The following is an 18,176-nucleotide window of genomic DNA, read 5'->3' as shown; positions in this document are numbered from 1 at the left end:
CCAGGTCTAAAACACCAGATCCGCAAACTTCAGCCTACTATCTCCTTGCACCGACCACGTCTTCAACGGTTCATCGACCACCTCGCTAATTACAGGTCCTGGGCGTTTCGCCATTCGGGGCATCGCATTGGCCATGTGGACCCTCTGTTGCTGGAAAATAAACCAGGTCAGATCCACATTCCAAGTCTCCATCGCCTCGAGGGCGCTGTCAACCGCCTCAAGCTCTGCGCCGTGTTCCGGCGAGGAAGACTGTCGTCGTGACGCCCACGCAAAGTAGTACTCCGGTCCCGCATACCGCGCAGCCCACGCACCGACAAACTCGCAAATCTGGTCGCCGACCGCCAACGGGAGCCGGACATGCGTCAAAAGCGTGATGAAGAGGGAGATGAGCGCGCGCCAGAGGTCGTGATGGGGCGTGAAGGTGCGCGGGGGACCACCGGCCGTCGTGGCTAGCGACAGAGACGAGATGAGAGCAGGCGAAGATACCAGAGACGTCGCGTCGGCGTCGGCGTCCGCCTGCTGCGCTTGTCGTCTTTCGACGGCTTTCTCAGCATCGTGGCGGACGCGTTCCCAGACGCGCTGGTACAGACGCTCCCAACGGGGAAACTCCTTTTCGACTCGTGTCGCCATGAAGTCGCCTGCGCTCTTGCACAGCGCCTCGACGGCGCGGCAGGCAGTCGTGCTTACGAAGAGCTCGTCTTGGAAGTCGACGCCGTGGGGGTCCTGCGTTTGGTCGGGTTTGAAAAGGGCAGACGAGGAAGACGTGCTGGTTAGGGAGGCGGGGAGAGTGATTCGAGCAGTCACGGCAGGCCAGACGTCGTTGATGAGCGGGAGGAAGCTGTTTTCGTGTTCCCCGAAGACGGGGGATACTTGGATCAGGATGGAGAGGAGGGAGCGGCGCAGGTATGGAGATGGGGATGAGAGGTGGGAGGGGATGGACTTGACGATGTGGAGGAGAAGCGTGTGCGACTTGCTTAGGGGTTTCTCTTGGTCTTCGGGATCGCGGGGAGGAGGTAGGGGCTCGTCGGATTCGTCGGTGGGGATGTGCTCGGGGTCGAAGTCCATGTCGTCTGGTTGTTTGGCTGTTTCGGCTGACTCTGTGGTCCAGGGGCGTTTTGGATGGGAGACCTTCTCGTCGGATTCATCGAGGTCTTCGAAGTACTGCGAGCGTTTGGCTTTTCGCTTTGCGAGGTCTTCTGCCAGACTGGAGATTGGCATAGTTTGATACTGCCTCTTGCGGTGGTTGATAGGCTTGCCGCTTTCGATTGCCAATAACGATGGGGATTTTGTTCCTTCGTCAACTATGGCGGCCAGTGTTTTGAACATCATCTCCACGAGCTTAGGGTATCCGTGATACAGATCCAGAATGCTGAACATGGAGTCGACGAGGTCATCGAGGTACGGGATCAGTCGCGCACCGCAGAGCTTGACCATCATGAACAACACCTGGGGAGGATACGGCGAGACGTCAAACGTGTTCAGCTTCAACGCAACGGAATTGACGAGGTAATCGACATTTTCGACGATCATGGTGCTCGTGCTGTCGTAGTTACAGGCGGATGTGAGTATGTTGAGGCAGGTCATCGCGTGTTGCTGGAGGTTCGGGTTCCTCGATGCCAGGAGTTGGAGGACGGGGTACAGGGCGTCCATGAGCTCAGGACGGAATGCCTCGCCGAGCTGCTGTGCCTGGAGGGCGACTGCTTCCAGTGCGAGCGCCGAAACGCGCCAGTCCCTGGTGTCGTCAAGCAGAGGCTCACTCAGTATGGGCAACGAGATGTAATATAGTTCCTCGATCATACTGGAGCGTGTAGCGAAAGAGCCTGATGGTTCGAGCTGATCTGTGGAGATGAAGTCATCAAAAGCGGAAGCCAGCGGTGGACTGTTCTTGAGGCAGGTCAGTGCCAACCAGAAAGGCGCAGCCATCGCACAGCCGGTCTCATGGTGAATACGGTTGATAATGAGGCGCGTGATGTCTCCACCAGCCTCGGAGGCATTGAGTCGAACAACCATTGACTGCAGATCCTTGAGGGTTTGTTGTTGGCTCCGATGTTCCATGAGGACCGGTGGAAACGTCATGCTTTGGCTTCCGTGGTGTAAAACCTCCAAATTTTGGCTGTCCATTGATTCCGTACTCAGAGGCTGGAGATTGTTGGCTGCATGATTAACGGCGGCGGCAACGCTGTCACATAATCCATTTGCCAAACTATTCGTCAAAATGTCGGATCCGGATTGAATTTGAGACAGTATCTGGTAGGCCGTGGATATCTGTTTCAGTGCCCACTGTTTGGCCGTTTCGTCATTGCCCTGCATGGTGCGAGGGAAGGCGGTGATCCAAACATGGAGGGAGTTTTTGAGCGAATCCAACACTACAGGGTATGTTGTTGCAGTATGCGTTAGAGCCGAGTAGGCATCGTTGGGTGTGTCCCCATCTTCGATCTCGGCCAGGACAACCATGGAGTCCACGACTATAGGAATGGAGTCTTCTAGAGACTTTTGGCAGTCCTCGATGACCATCAGACATAGCGATAGTAGTGCATCCTGCACCTCAGGCCTTTCATGTCGGCGAAGTTGGATGACATTGGCAAGGGCGATCTTGATCTGAGAAGCCGTAGCTTTCAGCCATGAACCGTCAAGCACGACTCGGTCATCTTCGGTCTTCGGCTCAGGAGGGCTAGGGGTAGATTCCACAGCTTTATCGTTGAGAACCTTTCGTAGCACGTCGGTAAGAATCTCGAGACATATGCAAAGCAGCCGGTATGTCCTTCGTTTCTGTGTAGTCGGTTTCAGTGTTTTCGTCAATGCGGATACTGTCCGCGGCATGATGCTGGCCAGGACTACACGGTCAGTGACTCGGCGGTAGAGGGCCTGCAAGGCTGCGGCAGCCGCGATGCAGAGATCCTCTGAACGCTCGTCGACGATACCCTCCAGCAAGACGTATACGGTCTGGTCAACGATAGTTGCCGTGCCAATTTCATGGTATACGGTCTCTTCCGCAACTGGCCCACCTAGCACATCAAAGGTGGCAGCGAGACATCTAAATCCAGCAATGGATAATTCCTCTGGACGAGATTTTGCCGACTGATTGGTATTGAGAGCACCCGGAGCACCGCCGACAATCAACGTCAGCAGAATGATGAGCTGCTTGCCCATCTGGGGGGAGAGATTTTCCCGCCATCCATCTAGGATCAGAATCCGTAAACAGTTTACGGCTACCTCCAAGCAGGCAGAGGAAATCCTCTGCGTCTCGTTGAAGATGTGCGACAGCGGAAAAAAGGCGTATTCCGCTAACTTCTCGTCCAATGCATTCCTTCCGGCGAGCTCGCTCAGGACGCTGTGAACCGTGTTGAGGGCGCGCAGAACATCGCCTGAGGTGGCCTGGTTGCCACGAAACTTGAGCCCAACAGAGCTCAGCTCAACACATGGCCCTTTCAGCTGGGAATCGGTCAGCATTAGTAGTTCGTTCAATGCTGTGCTCAGTCCTTACCTTGGTAAAGGCCACTTGACGTGGATTCTCCATGGGATCGGTTCAGGAAGGAGGTGCGGACGGAGAAAATACTATACGAATAAGTCAACCACCTGTCCACAATCCAACATGATATCGATTACTGTGTCAATGTGCTCTCCAGCAGGTGCTGTAGAAGCAGTGGAATTGATAATCGTCCCTCCATTTGGCGGTTCACCGCCCTCGGCCGCCTTTTCTGCCAGAACATACAGGCGGTGTGAGGTGGACGTTGTTTGCACTGTTTGGATGACGTCGTCTGTGTTCTTTTGATGTTCTTTCCACTGTCCGTGTTTCCAACTGATATTTCTCTTCATTGATTGTTGATGCTTGACTCTGTTCATAGAGGTCCATTTTTGCCTATGTAGCGGTGGCTTCATGTCCGTCTGGGGTAAGACGCCTTCAATCACGTGACTCTAATGGGCTTCGCGTCTTGTCACGTCGCGTGCGCGGGAAAGCTGCCTGGAGTGGTGCCTTGACTGCGAATTCAGGCCGTATCGTGCTCTTAAACACCGCCTCGTCTTTCATTTTGCCAGAGTTCAATTGATTTTATTTCCAGAGGGGATTCGCAGACGTTCGTGATAACGTCTATGCTCCCTCTTCGCCGCTACGCGGCTGTTAACTCTCCATCGCGTTGTCGCGGACCTGTCGCCTGTGTTGCAGCACCAGGGAACACCGCCTATATCGCCTACGCAAGGAAGCACGGTTTAACTCTTGCTTACTATTCAACTCGTCGGGACTTTTCCATAGCGCAGCCCGTTTGCAGTCCCAACTCTTTAATTACTCTTCGCCCGCTAGCCCTTCCTGCAATGTCAGCCTCCAAAGGTAGCAGACAAGCTACACTGGGGTATGTTCGGGACTCCCAGTTGACCCTCGGGTGCGTCACATCGTAACCCGGGTGCATCCGTCGTTCAATCAGTCTATGTTTTCCCGATGCTAACTTGTCGCCTTTGACTAGGAGGTTCTTCGGATCCAATGCAGACCCTAAAGATGCCCCCAAGAAACAAACCACACTTTCCTTCTCGGCCAAGAAAGACAAGAGGTTGGAGCAGGAGCCCACACAGGAGCCCTCCTCATCCAATGACCATGATACAACTGAATCTGATCGCCACGAGATGAAGGCGAAGTCGCCTACCCCGGCGCCAGACGTCAAACCGACTTCCGGGGACAAGGATTCGAACAACTTGAAGCGTGAGAAGAGTACACCGTCAGAAGAGAGCGATAGCGATGTCCAACCTGCGCAGAAACGTCGCCGTAAGAGCCCGAAAGCCAGATCCTCGCCGTCACCGAAGAAAAAGCCACCCTCTCCGAAGAAATCAAAGACGCAGAAAGAAGCCGACGCTCCCGAACAAATGGTAAAGAAAGCTTCAGGAGAAGTAACGCCCGAAGAGGAGACGAAATCAGACGAGGATGTGCTGTCCGCCAGTGAAGAGGAAGAAGAAGAAAAGCCGGAGCAGATGAAGAAAACGATGGAGAAGGTCCAAGCTACCTTGAAAGCGACGGGAAGTGAGCCTTATCCGGACTGGAAGCCGGGTGAGCCGGTTCCCTATGCTGCTCTGTGCACGACATTTTCCTTGATCGAGATGACGACAAAACGACTGGTCATCCTGGCTCATTGTTCGCTATTCCTTCGACAAGTGCTTCGTCTCACACCGGAGGACCTTCTTCCAACTGTTCAACTCATGATTAATAAGCTCGCGGCTGATTATGCCGGCATTGAGCTGGGAATTGGCGAGTCGTTGATCATGAAGGCGATCGGCGAGAGTACCGGCCGCAGTCTGGCCGTCATCAAAGCCGACCAACATGAGATTGGTGACCTAGGATTGGTCGCTGCAAAGAGTCGTTCCAACCAGCCGACCATGTTTAAGCCGAAACCGTTAACAGTCCGCGGTGTACATGAGGGCTTACTCGCAATCGCCAAAGTTCAGGGACATGGCTCTCAGGATAAGAAGATCTCGGGTATCAAAAAGCTTCTTTCTGCGGCCGATGCAGCCACCGCGGGCAAGGGTAGTAAGGGCGTGGATATCACCAAGGATAAGGGTGGACCTAGTGAGGCCAAGTTTATTGTTCGATTCTTGGAGGGAAAGTTGCGGCTGGGACTCGCTGAAAAGACCGTCCTTGTTGCTCTTGCTCAAGCTGTTGTCGCACACGAAGCCGCTTTGAAGGGTGAAAAGACTCCTTCAGCCGAAAAAATGGCCCAGGGTGAGGCCGTTTTGAAGACGGTATACAGTGAACTGCCTGCGTACGAGGTCATTATACCTGCCATGTTGGAGCACGGCTTGTTCAATCTGGGCAAGGTCTGTAAGCTGCAGCCCGGCATTCCGATCAAGCCTATGCTTGCGAAGCCCACGAAATCAATTACAGAAGTGCTTGATCGCTTTGAAGGCAAGGATTTCACGTGCGAGTACAAGTATGACGGAGAAAGAGCCCAGATCCACTACGTTTCGCCCGACTCCATCCACGAATTCCCCGGGGCTACCGCTACACTGAACCAGGACACCAAGGGGCTGTGTGCGATCTTCTCCCGAAACTCAGAAGACTTGTCCAAAAAGTACCCTGATGTTATGGGTAAGCTCGAGGGATGGGTCAAAGATGGCGTGAAGAGCTTTGTGCTCGACTGCGAGACAGTTGCCTGGGACACGGTCAACAAGAAAGTTCTGCCATTCCAGCAGCTCATGACTCGGAAACGAAAGGATGTCAAAGCGGAAGATGTGAAGGTCAAGGTTTGTGTCTTTGCGTTCGACCTGTTATTTTTGAACGGAGAGGTAAGCACCAGCGGCCGACAGAAAGAAATCACCTATTAATCGAAGCCTACAGCCTACTGTAAAGAAGTCCCTGCGGGAACGTCGCGAACTTTTACACGAGTCGTTCCAGGTTGTTGAGGGCGAATTTCAGTTCGCGCAATTTGGAAATACCAATGTGTTAGATGAGATCCAGAATCTTCTGGAAGAGAGTGTTAAGGCGTCATGCGAGGGTCTGATGGTGAAGATGCTGGACACGGAAGAGAGCGGTTACGAGCCTAGCAAACGCAGTCGGAACTGGCTCAAGGTGCGTTGCTGGAGAGTTCTCAGTATCGGAGACTTCTACTAATGGCTTCTCCAGGTCAAGAAAGATTATCTTAGCGGCGTGGGCGACTCCCTCGACCTGGTTGTCCTCGGTGCGTATCATGGCCGAGGCAAGCGTACCTCTGTGTACGGTGCATTTCTTCTAGCAGCGTACAACGCGAGCACGCAAACATACGAGACAATTTGCAATATTGGCACCGGCTTTTCTGAAGCTGACCTGGAAGAGCTGCATAAGGAGCTCTCCCCCCTGGTCATTGACCGGGCCAAGCCCTTCTACTCCCACTCCACCGTCCCGAAGGACCAACCGGACGTGTGGTTCGAGCCCCGATTGGTATGGGAAGTAAAGACAGCCGACTTGACGTTGAGCCCACGGTATAAAGCCGCGGCGGATGAATTCATGGGGACGACGGGTGGAACCAAAGGCGTGTCCCTTCGATTCCCCCGATTTATCAAACGGCGCGATGACAAGAAACCGGAGCAAGCAACCACCACACGAGCCGTGGCAGAGATGTATCGGAAACAAGAAGCGGTTGCCAAGGAGAATGTTGGGAAAAAAGGCGTCGACGACGATTTCGAATATTGATCCCGTCAGGATTCGGGGTGTTACAGGCATTATCTCGTACAGAAGCACATAATCAATCAAACCCCCGTCAAGGACCTTGTATACGATAGCAGTGAATCAGCCACGGACCCCGTCCGTTCCATCCGGGACATTGAATCACCCCATTCACGATGGTGGCTTCAGCTTCATCCCCGCTTATCACCGGCAATGACAGCCGTATCAGCAATTCAATCTCCGTTGGCCCCAGTTTAGATGCTTGGCAAATGCAACCCAAGATGTATTAACGGCTCTGGCCGATGCAAGGTCACTGCCCATCCCTACTCCAAGCAGTCTAGCAGCCTAGATCATAGTGACTAGGGCCCTTGTTGGCGGATATTGCCCTGATTCAGTCTACCCCTAAACGGGCAGGTCGACATTCCCATCACCGCCGGCTCTGCATAAATGGCCGGGGTTCGGCCTGGTTGACAATCTCCTCTTCTCCCATCTCACGCTCGCTTGCTCTTGTCGATTCTTCGCTCTTCTTCGAGGAATTCTACAGACAATTGATCGCGCCATCGCAATGGCTGCTCTCCGGTGGCTGTCGGCGGTTGTGGCCGTATCCACCACCGTCTTGGCCATAACCCCCGAGTAAGTTAAGCATTGATCAGCCCATCCAAGCATCGCTGTCTGTGGAGACCAGAGAGACAAGTCTAGATCATTTCAGTTGACGATGGATATAGGCAGATGCTCAGCGCTCCGCGGCGGGGGGAGGCCATCCCCAACCCGTCCGGTGTATGTAACCATCCCTTGTTTGCCTTTCTTTGTTTATTTACTCGGAGCTCCCGTGAACCAATCGATACTGATTGCGTTGCAGAACGTCGCCCTCTTCTCCGCATCGCAGTACTCCTTCGACACGAAGGAGAAGAGCTCGTCATGGAATCTGCTCAACCTCAAAACCGGCGACATCACGCTTCTTACTGACGACGCCAACGTCTCGGAAATTGTCTGGCTCGGTGGGGATGACACTTCTCTGTTGTACATCAACGGCACCAATGCCGAGATCCCTGGAGGTGTCGAACTGTGGGTGTCCAGCGTTAAGGATTTCTCCAAAGGGTAAGAATCTCTTCTTTCACTTCTATACCGCTCTCCCTAAGCAGACCACAGATACAAAGCCGCCTCCCTGGGTGCCTCTTTCTCGGGCTTGAAAGCAGTCCGCACGCGCAGTGGCGACATCAAATTCGCTGTCAATGCGCAGTCGTATGCCAATGGCACAGCATACAACGAGGAGTTGGCGACAAAATACGCTAGCACCGCCCGCATCTACGACAGCATCTACGTGCGTCACTGGGATACCTACCTCACAACAACCTTTAACGCCGTCTTTGCGGGTACCCTCAAGAAAGGAAAGCACCAGTATGCTTCCGCTGGACCCTTGAAAAACCTGGTCGCCCCTGTGAAGAACGCGGAGAGTCCGTACCCACCGTTCGGCGATTCCACTGATTATGACGTCTCTCCGGACGGCAAATGGGTCGCCTTCAAGAGCAAGGCCCCGGATGTCCCGCGCGCAAACTACACCACCGCGTACATCTATCTCGCTCCGCACGATGGCTCGTCTACTGCCACTCCCATCAACGGGCCGGATTCTCCCGGTACCCCTGAGGGCGTGCAGGGTGACGCGAATTACCCGGTGTTTTCGCCAGACAGTCGCCACCTGGCCTACTTCCAGATGGCTCACAAGTCGTACGAGTCTGACCGCCGCGTTCTCTACGTGTACACTCTCGGCTCGAAGACCACCACCCCGGCTGTCGCGGGAGACTGGAACCGCTCTCCGGACTCGGCCAAGTGGCTCGATAACAAGCACCTCATCCTGGGCAGTGAGGACCACGCGCGCGTGCGCCTGTTCGGACCGGTGCCGATCGATGCGGACGATGACTTCAAGCCGCAGAATTTCACCGATGGTGGCGCGGTCTCTTCCTACCATGTTCTGCCTGACAAGACCGTTCTCGTCACTGGAACTGCCATCTGGACCAGCTGGAACGTGTATACGGCCAGCCCCAAGAAGGGCGTTATCAAGACCATTGCCTCCGCCAACAAGATCGACCCCGGCCTTGCGGGTTTGGGTCCGGAAGACATCAGTGAGTTCTATTACGATGGTAACTGGACTAAGGTAGGCTTTCTTCCCTCTTTCCGGCATGACAGAAAGATGTGGCTGACATCCCCAGATCCAATCGTGGATCATCTACCCCGAAAACTTTGACAGCAGCAAAAAATACCCTCTGTTCTTCTACATCCACGGCGGTCCGCAGTCCGCCACCCCCGACTCCTGGAGTACCCGCTGGAACGCCAAGGTCTTCGCCGACCAGGGCTATGTGGTGGTTGCGCCCAACCCGACAGGAAGCACCGGCTTCGGCCAGGAGTTGACGGACGCCATCGCAAATAACTGGGGTATGGTCATTTCTACACTAGTCGCAGAGTGACAACGCGTCAATGGAACGAACACGCTAACATCACAACAGGAGGAGCCCCCTACGAAGACCTCGTCAAAGCCTGGGAGTACGTCGACAAGAACCTCCCCTACGTGGACACCGAAAACGGCGTCGCCGCTGGCGCCAGCTACGGCGGGTTCATGATCAACTGGATCCAGGGCAGCGATCTGGGCCGCAAGTTCAAGGCATTGGTCTGCCACGACGGCACTTTCGTCGCGGATGCGAAGATCTCGACTGAGGAGCTGTGGTTCATCGAGCATGATGTTCGTCCAATTTCCCCCATGCCTGACCCGTCATGCACCATATACTAATCGCCGCAGTTCAATGGCACGTTTTGGGGTGCTCGCGATAACTACCGTCGCTGGGACCCGTCCGCACCTGAGCGCATCCTCCAGTTCAGCACGCCCCAGCTGGTCATCCACAGCGACCAGGATTATCGGCTTCCAGTTGCAGAGGGACTGGCAATGTTCAACGTGTTGCAGGAGCGCGGTGTGCCTAGTCGATTCTTGAACTTCCCTGATGAAAACCATTGGTACGTATCGGAGGAGCCCTTACGTTCTCGTTTCCTTGGTCAAGTGCTGACGGAGATATGCAGGGTCCTTAAGCAGGAAAACAGCTTGGTCTGGCACCAACAGATGCTAGGCTGGTTGAACCGGTACTCTGGCATCGAGGAGGCAAACCCGGATGCTGTCAGCTTGGACGATACCATCATCCCCGTGGTGAACTACAACCCTTGATATGGCGTAGTCGGGGAGGAATTCTGTTCTCAGGTATCAATCAATTCAATTCGTACATTATCCAAGGCAGAAAGAACTATGCTGCAGTTTGTTTGTACATCATGCATACCTATTGCACATCAATGGCCGTCTAACAATTGAAATACCTACACCAAGAACATAACTATATTCAAAGAAGACGCCATTCATAGCTCTCCTCCATCTGCGCCGCGGTTCAGGCCAGGCATTCGGCCGTCGCGCGTGGCGAAGCCGGCCTGCCGTACGCGCAATCCAAAGTTGACCAAAACAATGACCACAAGGCCGATGCCCAAGACCGTCGGTCCCCATTTTTCGTAGTACACTCGCTTAACGTCGCGACGTTTGCGGATCTTATCCACGCGCCAGACGTACAGCATCAGACTGTACACAAGAGTAAGAGCGGCGAGAATCGTAAAAGCCCATGAACAAGCAAACGTTATGTAGTCGTTGCCGAAGTTGAGCAGCGTTGCAGCAATTGTGCCCAGCAAGATCGAGAACTCCAGCCACGAAAGGAATGTTCGTTCGGCAGCAAAGTACACCTTCGGTTCCACACGAACAGGGACGTGGATGCCTATCAAAGTCAGTTAAATCCCATGAGCACGACGGGGGTAAGCGCAACTCACGTTTCCCCTTGGGAGCGGCAAACCGCTTCACAGTCCGCTGGTCACCAATAACAGTGATGCCACGGCGCTCAGGGGGCGGTAAGCTGGTCGGCCGGGGGCGAGGGATGAGCGCTTGAAGGACGTGGATGAGTCCTTGGCCCGTCCGGTGAGCATAGTATTTGGCCAGCTGATGGTAGTAGTGCATTCCGCCCACTCGGCGGGCCTCTTCCAGCTCGTCAGAGCTGACTGTTTCCTGATCGGAATCATACAAGGGATAATCTTCATCTCCGGGTAGGGGCTGAGCACCGATGCGTTCCTCAATATCTAGCGCATTGCCGTCTGTCTCATCAAACAGACCATTCTGGTCGAGCGCGTCCGGCGCTTGAGTGCGAGGCTGACCATTGCTGGCATGGGCATCATTGGTGTCGTCGTCATCCGAGTCGTCGTCCTCCTGGGTCTCGTTGGCGGACATGGACGTACTAGCCAAGGGACGCTGGATACCGAAGCGACGGGTCGCGGGCTTGCGAATATCCACGTCCATCTGCGGCATCCAGAAGGGAAGAAGATGGATGCGATCAGGAAACAAGGTCGCAGTTCCATGGATAAACTTGCTGTACTTGGGAACAGCTTCCACGAGGTGACTGGCGGTGAGTTCTCTAATCCATTTAGGTGGTTCCTGGCCCGCTTGGGTCTGGAGTTTGACCTCCAGGACTGCGTACGGGAATCGCTCCACGTCTTCCGGAGGGAGCTTCGAGAACGGCCAGTCCACGCCGATATCCATTCGACGCCAGTTGCTCCCCGATCTCCGACGTCCATCAAGATTATCCTCCCGGATCATGGTCAGCTCAGTGTCGAGGGATATGCGGACGCGGGCGTCCCCTGGGAGTTGGAAGGCCGTCCGATGGTAAAATGTCCGCGTCACCGGTTCCAACTTGCGAGATATCACTCGGTATTGTATTTCCCGCGCAAGCTGCTCAAGGTCGTCGATTTCCGCTTCACTCTTCTTTCCTTCCCGGCGCATCTTCTCGAAGATGCTTTCGACCGTCATCCGGCCGGACAAGTAAGCGTTCACATTTTTCTCTTTCAGCGAGAAGCGGGCTTTCACCGATTTCTCTCCGGTCCAGTCTTCCCGATGGGTCTTGCGTTCTACGAATATTTGATCGCTTTCCATGCCACCATACCAACGAAGTCGGATGGCCTCCGCTCCTTCGGTCTTCTTAAGCCGCCCTTGGTATAGCTCCCAGGTATCAGTGTTGTCGAAGTAGATGGAAGAGATGGCCGTGTCTTTTTCTTCGAATTCTTTGTTGGGGTTAAAGACGAGGACAGGGAGGTGCTGGTGCAATTAGTCAAGACGGAATCCAGGGATGGCCTGTAGGATCGCTTACCTTGAGGATAATCAATTTCAATTCGGTGATGTTGTCGGGATGGACCCAGTACTTGGTGGTCTGACGGACGAAGTTCTGCTGGGAGCCTCCCGCAGAAGCATCACCCTTGACAGGGTTTCCTTTGGTGCGGACGAGATCATAAAGTTTGGAGAGCTTTACCACAAAGGCATCGTAGTTGTCCTTGAAGAAAGGTTTTGCATTGAGGCGCGCAGCGAAGACAGGTTTAAGATGCCAACCGGTTTGTTTCTGGGGCGCCAAGTCAGCGGAACGCAAAACCACCACGACCGCTTGTGCGCAAAGGATAGAATAAAACAAAAATTCATGAACATTGAGGAAAAGTCCAACTTACATCATGTTTTTTAATGATTTTTTGAAAACCGGTGTAGTTCAATTGGGTGAACTTGGCGAGATCGTGGACGTCGGCGATGATGTCACTGAGGACCTGTTCGAGCACGAGGAAATCCTCGTCGGAGGGAGGAGGAGCGGAAGGCCGGATGCTTTGGCGACGAGAGGTGGCTGAGGCATTATCGAGACGCGAAACAATGTCATTCACATCGGTTTCGCTGGCTTGGATGCGTCGAACGATTTCTTCACTCTTAATCTTCTGGAAGTTGAAGACCTTGTCGAGCTCGCTCTCGAGCAGCGAAACAAAGTTCTTCTCATCGTCCTCGGTCCAGGGCTTGCGGTCGGGCTTGGGATTCTCTTGGGTGGGCGCGGTGGCGAAGTCGGTTTTGAGGGCCTTTTTCAAGTCTCCATAGGCGATGTAGTACCAGTAGTATTCCTTGATCATGGACGATCGGAGGTGTTCACCGAACCTGGGAGGGGGAGATTAGAAGGATCAGTTGATCGGAATTAGCTGAGCTTACTTCATGATGACCGGAAGGAGGAGACGGACCTCCTGCAATTGCACTGGAGAGCTGTGGAAATGGGAGTTCTGAGGAGGAGAGCTGGAGAGACGTGGGGAGTTGGGGGAACGGTGTTAATAGGCAACGATGATGGTCATGACGATCGGAGACGAGGACGGAGAAAGCTCAGGCGGATTGATGGAGGGGAGAAAGAAATCCTAGCGAAGAGGATTCTCATTCGAGTTCTTTCGCGAGAGAGAGACAGGAAAGACAAGAGAAAAACGGCGAGAGAGGTAGTTGGTTAGAAGAGAGCGAGAGAAGCCGAGATGGAGAGGTACGATAAGCTGGTAACCGCATTGGGGAAGGCCTGCCCGCTAACCGTTCAGGGAACTCCACCGCGATTGTTCTCCGCCACTGCTTCTCGCATGTGCTCGACTATCGCGCGACACTAATATAGCGTCATTCATATCGTCTCAGATACATTCATCATCTCAATGAATATTAAATACAGTAGACATTCTTATGCACAACTCCCCAACACCAGAAACTAGATACATTATCCGAGTATATCTTTGTCCGTCATCATGATCTCATCCCAAGTCACCCATCACAGAAGCCGACCTCCAATGCGCCGGATGCTCTTTCGAGCACCATCGCCGAACACACTGATCATTCCCTCGGTCTCCAGTCCGCGAATGGCCTCCGCAAACTGCGCACCGTCAATGCCTCCCGCGCTCTGAGCGCTACTCTGCTCGTTCAACACCCGGTACGCCTCCGCCCACCGAACGGCATTGCCGCCGCTGCCCAGGTCGTCAATGATCCCGAGCACGCCGCGTTTCAGCTGCTCGCGTTGCCGACGCTCGCTCGCACTGGTGCCCTCCGTCAACAGACCCATATCGATGAGGCCCGTCCGTGCGTCCGTGGCAGCTTGCTTGATCGCCGATCGGATCAGACGCACCGCCTCCTCCACGTCATCCGCTGTCACTTCGGGCGAAAGTCGCATGCGCGCGTGCGCTTCCGACAGCCGAATCATCGATTCCAGCTGACGGGTTGTCGCAGTGATACGACGCTCCGCGGAGCGAATATCATCGCCTAGTTTGCGCATGTTCACGTATGCGTCGGAAAGAGCCTTACCAGCACTCGGCGTAAGGACCGGGTGCACCCGCGTTTTGGCGTACGTGATGTATGCGGTGAGGAATTCAATAGGCTGTAGCGATCCTTGAATTAGCACGGTGTAGACTTGAGGGGCGGGGCCTAAGCATGGCAGCTTACCAGAACTTCGTTTTCGCTTGCGTTCTCGGGTCGGTCTTCCAGGTACATGTTAACGAGATGCTTGGCCAATCGGCGATCCTCCTGCTCATCCGCGCGGTCCAACACAAGATACACCAGGTCGAACCGGGACAGTAACGTAGGAGGCAGGTCAATGTTCTGCGGCACCGGCAAATGGGGGTTGTATCGACTTCCAATCGGATTAGCGGAGGCCAGAATGCTCGTTCTAGCGTTGAGCGTTGTGATAATGCCCGCTTTGGCAACGGACACCGTCTGCTGCTCCATGACTTCGTGCAGAACGGACCGCGTGGAGTCGTTCATCTTGTCGAACTCATCAATGCAGCAGATACCACCGTCTGAGAGAACCAGCGCACCAGACTCGAGAACCATCTGGCGGGTCTCCGGGTCGCGAGTCACGTACGCTGTCAGACCAACGGCTGACGAACCTTTACCGCTGGTGTACACACCACGGGGTGCAATCTTGTGCACGTAGCGGAGCAGTTGAGACTTGGAGGTCGACGGATCACCACACAAAAGCACGTTGATATCGCCACGATAACGCGGGTTGCCGCCCTTCTCGAAGGTCTTGTTGGTACCACCAAACATCTGGAGGAGAATTCCCTTTTTCACGTCGTCCATTTCGTAAATGCTGGGGGCGAGCGAACGGGCCAAAAGCTCGTACACGTCGGGCCTGGTCGCAGTTCGCTTAATCTTCTCCTCCTCTTCCGCGGTGATTTGTCGGACCTGCTCAGAAGCTCCAGCGGCTTGTTCGGACAGTTCCTGCTCGACGGTGGAAACGTCGATGCCCATCTTCTTCCGATCAATCTTCTGCACGTGCAGAACGTCAACATACGTCTTGAAGAGGGACTTCTGCGTACTCTGGCGGGGATTCACTCGCACAGGATTGCAGCGGAAGATACCCGTCACTTCGACGCGGTCACCGGCCTTGCAGACGTCCACGAGCTCGTCATACATGCACAGGGAGACGGAGTGGGGCGTTTGACCATCTGGAATACTGTCGGGAGTCTCCTGCAGCTTGACGACTTGCTTGTCGGCGAATGCACAGCGATTGTGGATAAGTTCAAACGAGTTCTTCTCATTGCAGGCAGGACGAGGGCAGACCGTTGGTTCGGCAATTCGTCCCCGATCAATGTCGACCTGCAGACCATGATGACAAGCCTGACAACGGAAAAAGGCTATGAAGCAGGTTAGAGCACCGTACTAACAATCCTTGGAACACAACTTACCCTCTTTCATATCCGGGATAATAGGGGTCGTTCGGATAACCAATCCCTTGATGGCCACCAACTTATCCATATCTGTACTATGTATTAGTCCCTGGGGGAAGCCTTCAAGAAGTCGCGATAGACATACCAGCAGGGTCAAGTTCTCTCATGTTCACAGCCGAATCCAGGCCAAACGGCAAGACCTTGAAGGTCTTCAGTTCCACTTCTTGGACGAGGTTAGGGATATCAACTTGGGGCATGCGGCCCGTCTCGCTCATAGCATCGGAGCTGGGAACTGGCGGGGCGGAGCTCAGATCTCTTGCGTGGTTATGATGCCGCTGGCTCTGGGCCCGGAGACGATCCATCTCTTTCATTGCAAATTCTACCATGACATCCTTAAGGACCTGATCCATCAGAGGAATGATTTCTTGAGGATATGCCTGCAGTTGGTGCCACAGCTTCAATGTCGAGGGATAGGCTTTGAGGTTCTTTGCATCGAGATTTAGGCCCGTGACACCGAGCTGCAGCATGGTGTTGAGCATATTGATGTATTCCTTCTCCTCGGCGGCATCCCCCATTCGGCGGGTCTCATCCTCCGTAGCTCCTTCGGCCCACAAGCGATACTTGGTGGTGAAGTTGAATAGGAAGTTTTTGAACGCGGACATGGAGTCCTGAATAGAAATGTTGGTACCCCAGATAACACGAGTCGAGCCTCCGCCCAGCGCCTCGGCCTCTGATGTGTCGGGATGAATGTTGGAGAAGGTAGCATCCGACTGGGGCTCGCCTTCGGCAGCAGGCATGCCATTAGCGTCCACGAACACCCGGCGCCGACGACTCGGGGTCGATCCGACTCCGCCACCATTGAGATCATTGCGGCGATAAGAACCACGGTGGCCTCCGATGGACGACCGAGATGACATGAAGAGTCCGCTACTGCTGCTAGGAATATCGGAACGTAGTTGACGGCTATGGGCGCGAGTAGGACTAGAACTGGAGACGTAGCGGATAGGGGAAGAATCTGTCCAAATGTGAGCAATTGAAAACACACTCAAGTCACCGCCACCTGCATCGTACCTCTCATAGCTGTGCGAGAACCCCGCGGTGTGATTTCTCCATCCATCGCCCTCACGGGAGAGCTAGGCTCGTCCATTCTGACATCTGGCGTTTCGGCGCTGCTGCTGTTTCCGTGGGCTGGGGAGGATTGGAAGAACATAGGAGATGAGGAGGGAACAGCGGCCTCTCCTCTGAGGCGTCTCGAGGCCCGCGGAGTCATCTGCGACGGATCATTCATTCTCGTTGGGCTACTGGTCTGGGGCTGTTGCTGGGAGCGAGTCGAGCGAGCGGGGGATGCGGTGGCCGAGTCCCTGGCTGGACGGCCCCTGCGGCGACTGGAGGCGGGAGAAGACATTACGAGTCAGTCCTAGAAAAATGGTGTCCTTGGTTGAATGTGATGGAGAAATAAAGGACAAGGACCGACGGAAAAATCAGGGTGAAGGGGGGGAGGGTAGACAGGAGTGGAAGTGATTGATGGTTGTTGCAGCGACGACAGGGCAGCAGCAGCGGAGGTTGATTATTTGATCCGAGCGAATTTCTTTTCGTGGCCGCTCTCGACGCGTTCAGACGCGCCCCACGCGTTAAGTGGTTTCCTGTTCGGGTGGACGCGATGCGCCAGTCGCATGTCACGTGGATAGGGCTCTCACCGCCACAGATGCACCGCCTCCATCCGCCTCTTCCAAGGCACCAGCGAATCAGCAGCGACTCCATTCGGGCGTTGCCGCTTGACCCAAAGAGGGATGTGGTGGCGCCTGAGGCGGCAGGCATCTCCTCATGGTTCCTGAAACAAAACACCACAAGATCTTTTGATTCGTCTTCTTTCAACTACTCTTTGACACTCTTTAGGTTGGTCGGTCATGTCCATTTAATTATCTGTGACCTCTTCACCCTAACGCGACCACAAAAGATTGTCTCAGGGGACCCCCATGAAACGCTAGACCCCTCTCCCAGCTCCAGCTGTTCATTGTCCGCCGTTTCAATACGCGCTTGATGTCATTGGGGAGGGATCGTCAACCGCCCACCATTCCTGGCGTCTCTTCGCTTTGCGCTTGGCGGTCTCCAGCATGGTAAGTGGTGGATTTCTTCAAGACTCCCTTCCTTTGGTGCCACTTGTGTCATGGCCGTCTTTCAGGTTCAAAATAATAATTATTAAACGGACAGGAAAGCCCTGTTTCCTCTTTCCTTCCATCGTTCGTTCGTTCTCTCCCTCGATCATCCCGACGTCACTGTTACTGTCCTCTCCCTAACCATTTCTCCTGCCAGGATGGCTCCCAGACTGCTGCTGTGTTGATGACCGAATCCAATCTCCCGATTATCGGTACAACGGCGTTGTGGTCTGTCGCTTGCCGCCGAATCTTCGATCTTTCGCTCTTATACGCTTGGGAAGGTGTGTCCCTAACCACCAACCCGTGGTCTCTTTCCATAAAGCTCGCCTTTATCAGCAACAACC

The 18,176-nt window shown here is 54.4% G+C and overlaps 5 protein-coding genes across 5 annotated transcripts; 2 read left to right on the top strand and 3 right to left on the bottom strand.

The window, feature by feature from the left end:
* Positions 1-6: 6 nt before the first annotated feature.
* On the bottom strand, positions 7-3,853 carry ATEG_09877 (uncharacterized protein; the record flags this gene model as incomplete). Its single annotated transcript, XM_001218498.1, has 2 exons — positions 7-3,432; positions 3,713-3,853. The coding sequence occupies 2 exons, from the start codon at positions 3,851-3,853 to the stop codon at positions 7-9; spliced, it is 3,567 nt and encodes a 1,188-aa protein (XP_001218499.1).
* Positions 3,854-4,308: 455 nt separating this feature from the next.
* On the top strand, positions 4,309-7,147 carry ATEG_09876 (DNA ligase (ATP) CDC9; the record flags this gene model as incomplete). The annotated part of the gene is made up of 4 exons (XM_001218497.1): positions 4,309-4,346; positions 4,458-6,264; positions 6,317-6,547; positions 6,602-7,147. 4 exons carry the CDS (start codon positions 4,309-4,311, stop codon positions 7,145-7,147), a joined length of 2,622 nt encoding a protein of 873 aa, XP_001218498.1.
* A 538-nt stretch (positions 7,148-7,685) lies between these two features.
* Positions 7,686-10,328, top strand: dppV (dipeptidyl peptidase DppV; the record flags this gene model as incomplete). Its single annotated transcript, XM_001218496.1, has 8 exons — positions 7,686-7,753; positions 7,846-7,897; positions 7,980-8,218; positions 8,270-9,272; positions 9,328-9,550; positions 9,622-9,854; positions 9,912-10,123; positions 10,187-10,328. 8 exons carry the CDS (start codon positions 7,686-7,688, stop codon positions 10,326-10,328), a joined length of 2,172 nt encoding a protein of 723 aa, XP_001218497.1.
* A 185-nt stretch (positions 10,329-10,513) lies between these two features.
* On the bottom strand, positions 10,514-13,204 carry vtc4 (putative vacuolar transporter chaperone (Vtc4); the record flags this gene model as incomplete). Its single annotated transcript, XM_001218495.1, has 5 exons — positions 10,514-10,917; positions 10,970-12,281; positions 12,334-12,579; positions 12,683-13,148; positions 13,200-13,204. The coding sequence occupies 5 exons, from the start codon at positions 13,202-13,204 to the stop codon at positions 10,514-10,516; spliced, it is 2,433 nt and encodes an 810-aa protein (XP_001218496.1).
* A 581-nt stretch (positions 13,205-13,785) lies between these two features.
* Positions 13,786-17,081, bottom strand: ATEG_09873 (MCM DNA helicase complex subunit MCM4; the record flags this gene model as incomplete). The annotated part of the gene is made up of 5 exons (XM_001218494.1): positions 13,786-14,385; positions 14,451-15,643; positions 15,695-15,766; positions 15,822-16,691; positions 16,748-17,081. The coding sequence occupies 5 exons, from the start codon at positions 17,079-17,081 to the stop codon at positions 13,786-13,788; spliced, it is 3,069 nt and encodes a 1,022-aa protein (XP_001218495.1).
* Positions 17,082-18,176: the final 1,095 nt, after the last annotated feature.

This window comes from Aspergillus terreus, genomic scaffold (assembly GCF_000149615.1).
Source record: "Aspergillus terreus NIH2624 scaffold_15 genomic scaffold, whole genome shotgun sequence".
Taxonomy (NCBI): domain Eukaryota; kingdom Fungi; phylum Ascomycota; class Eurotiomycetes; order Eurotiales; family Aspergillaceae; genus Aspergillus; species Aspergillus terreus.
Note: the sequence above shows the minus strand (reverse complement) of the source record. Positions and strands in the feature narration are given on the sequence as shown.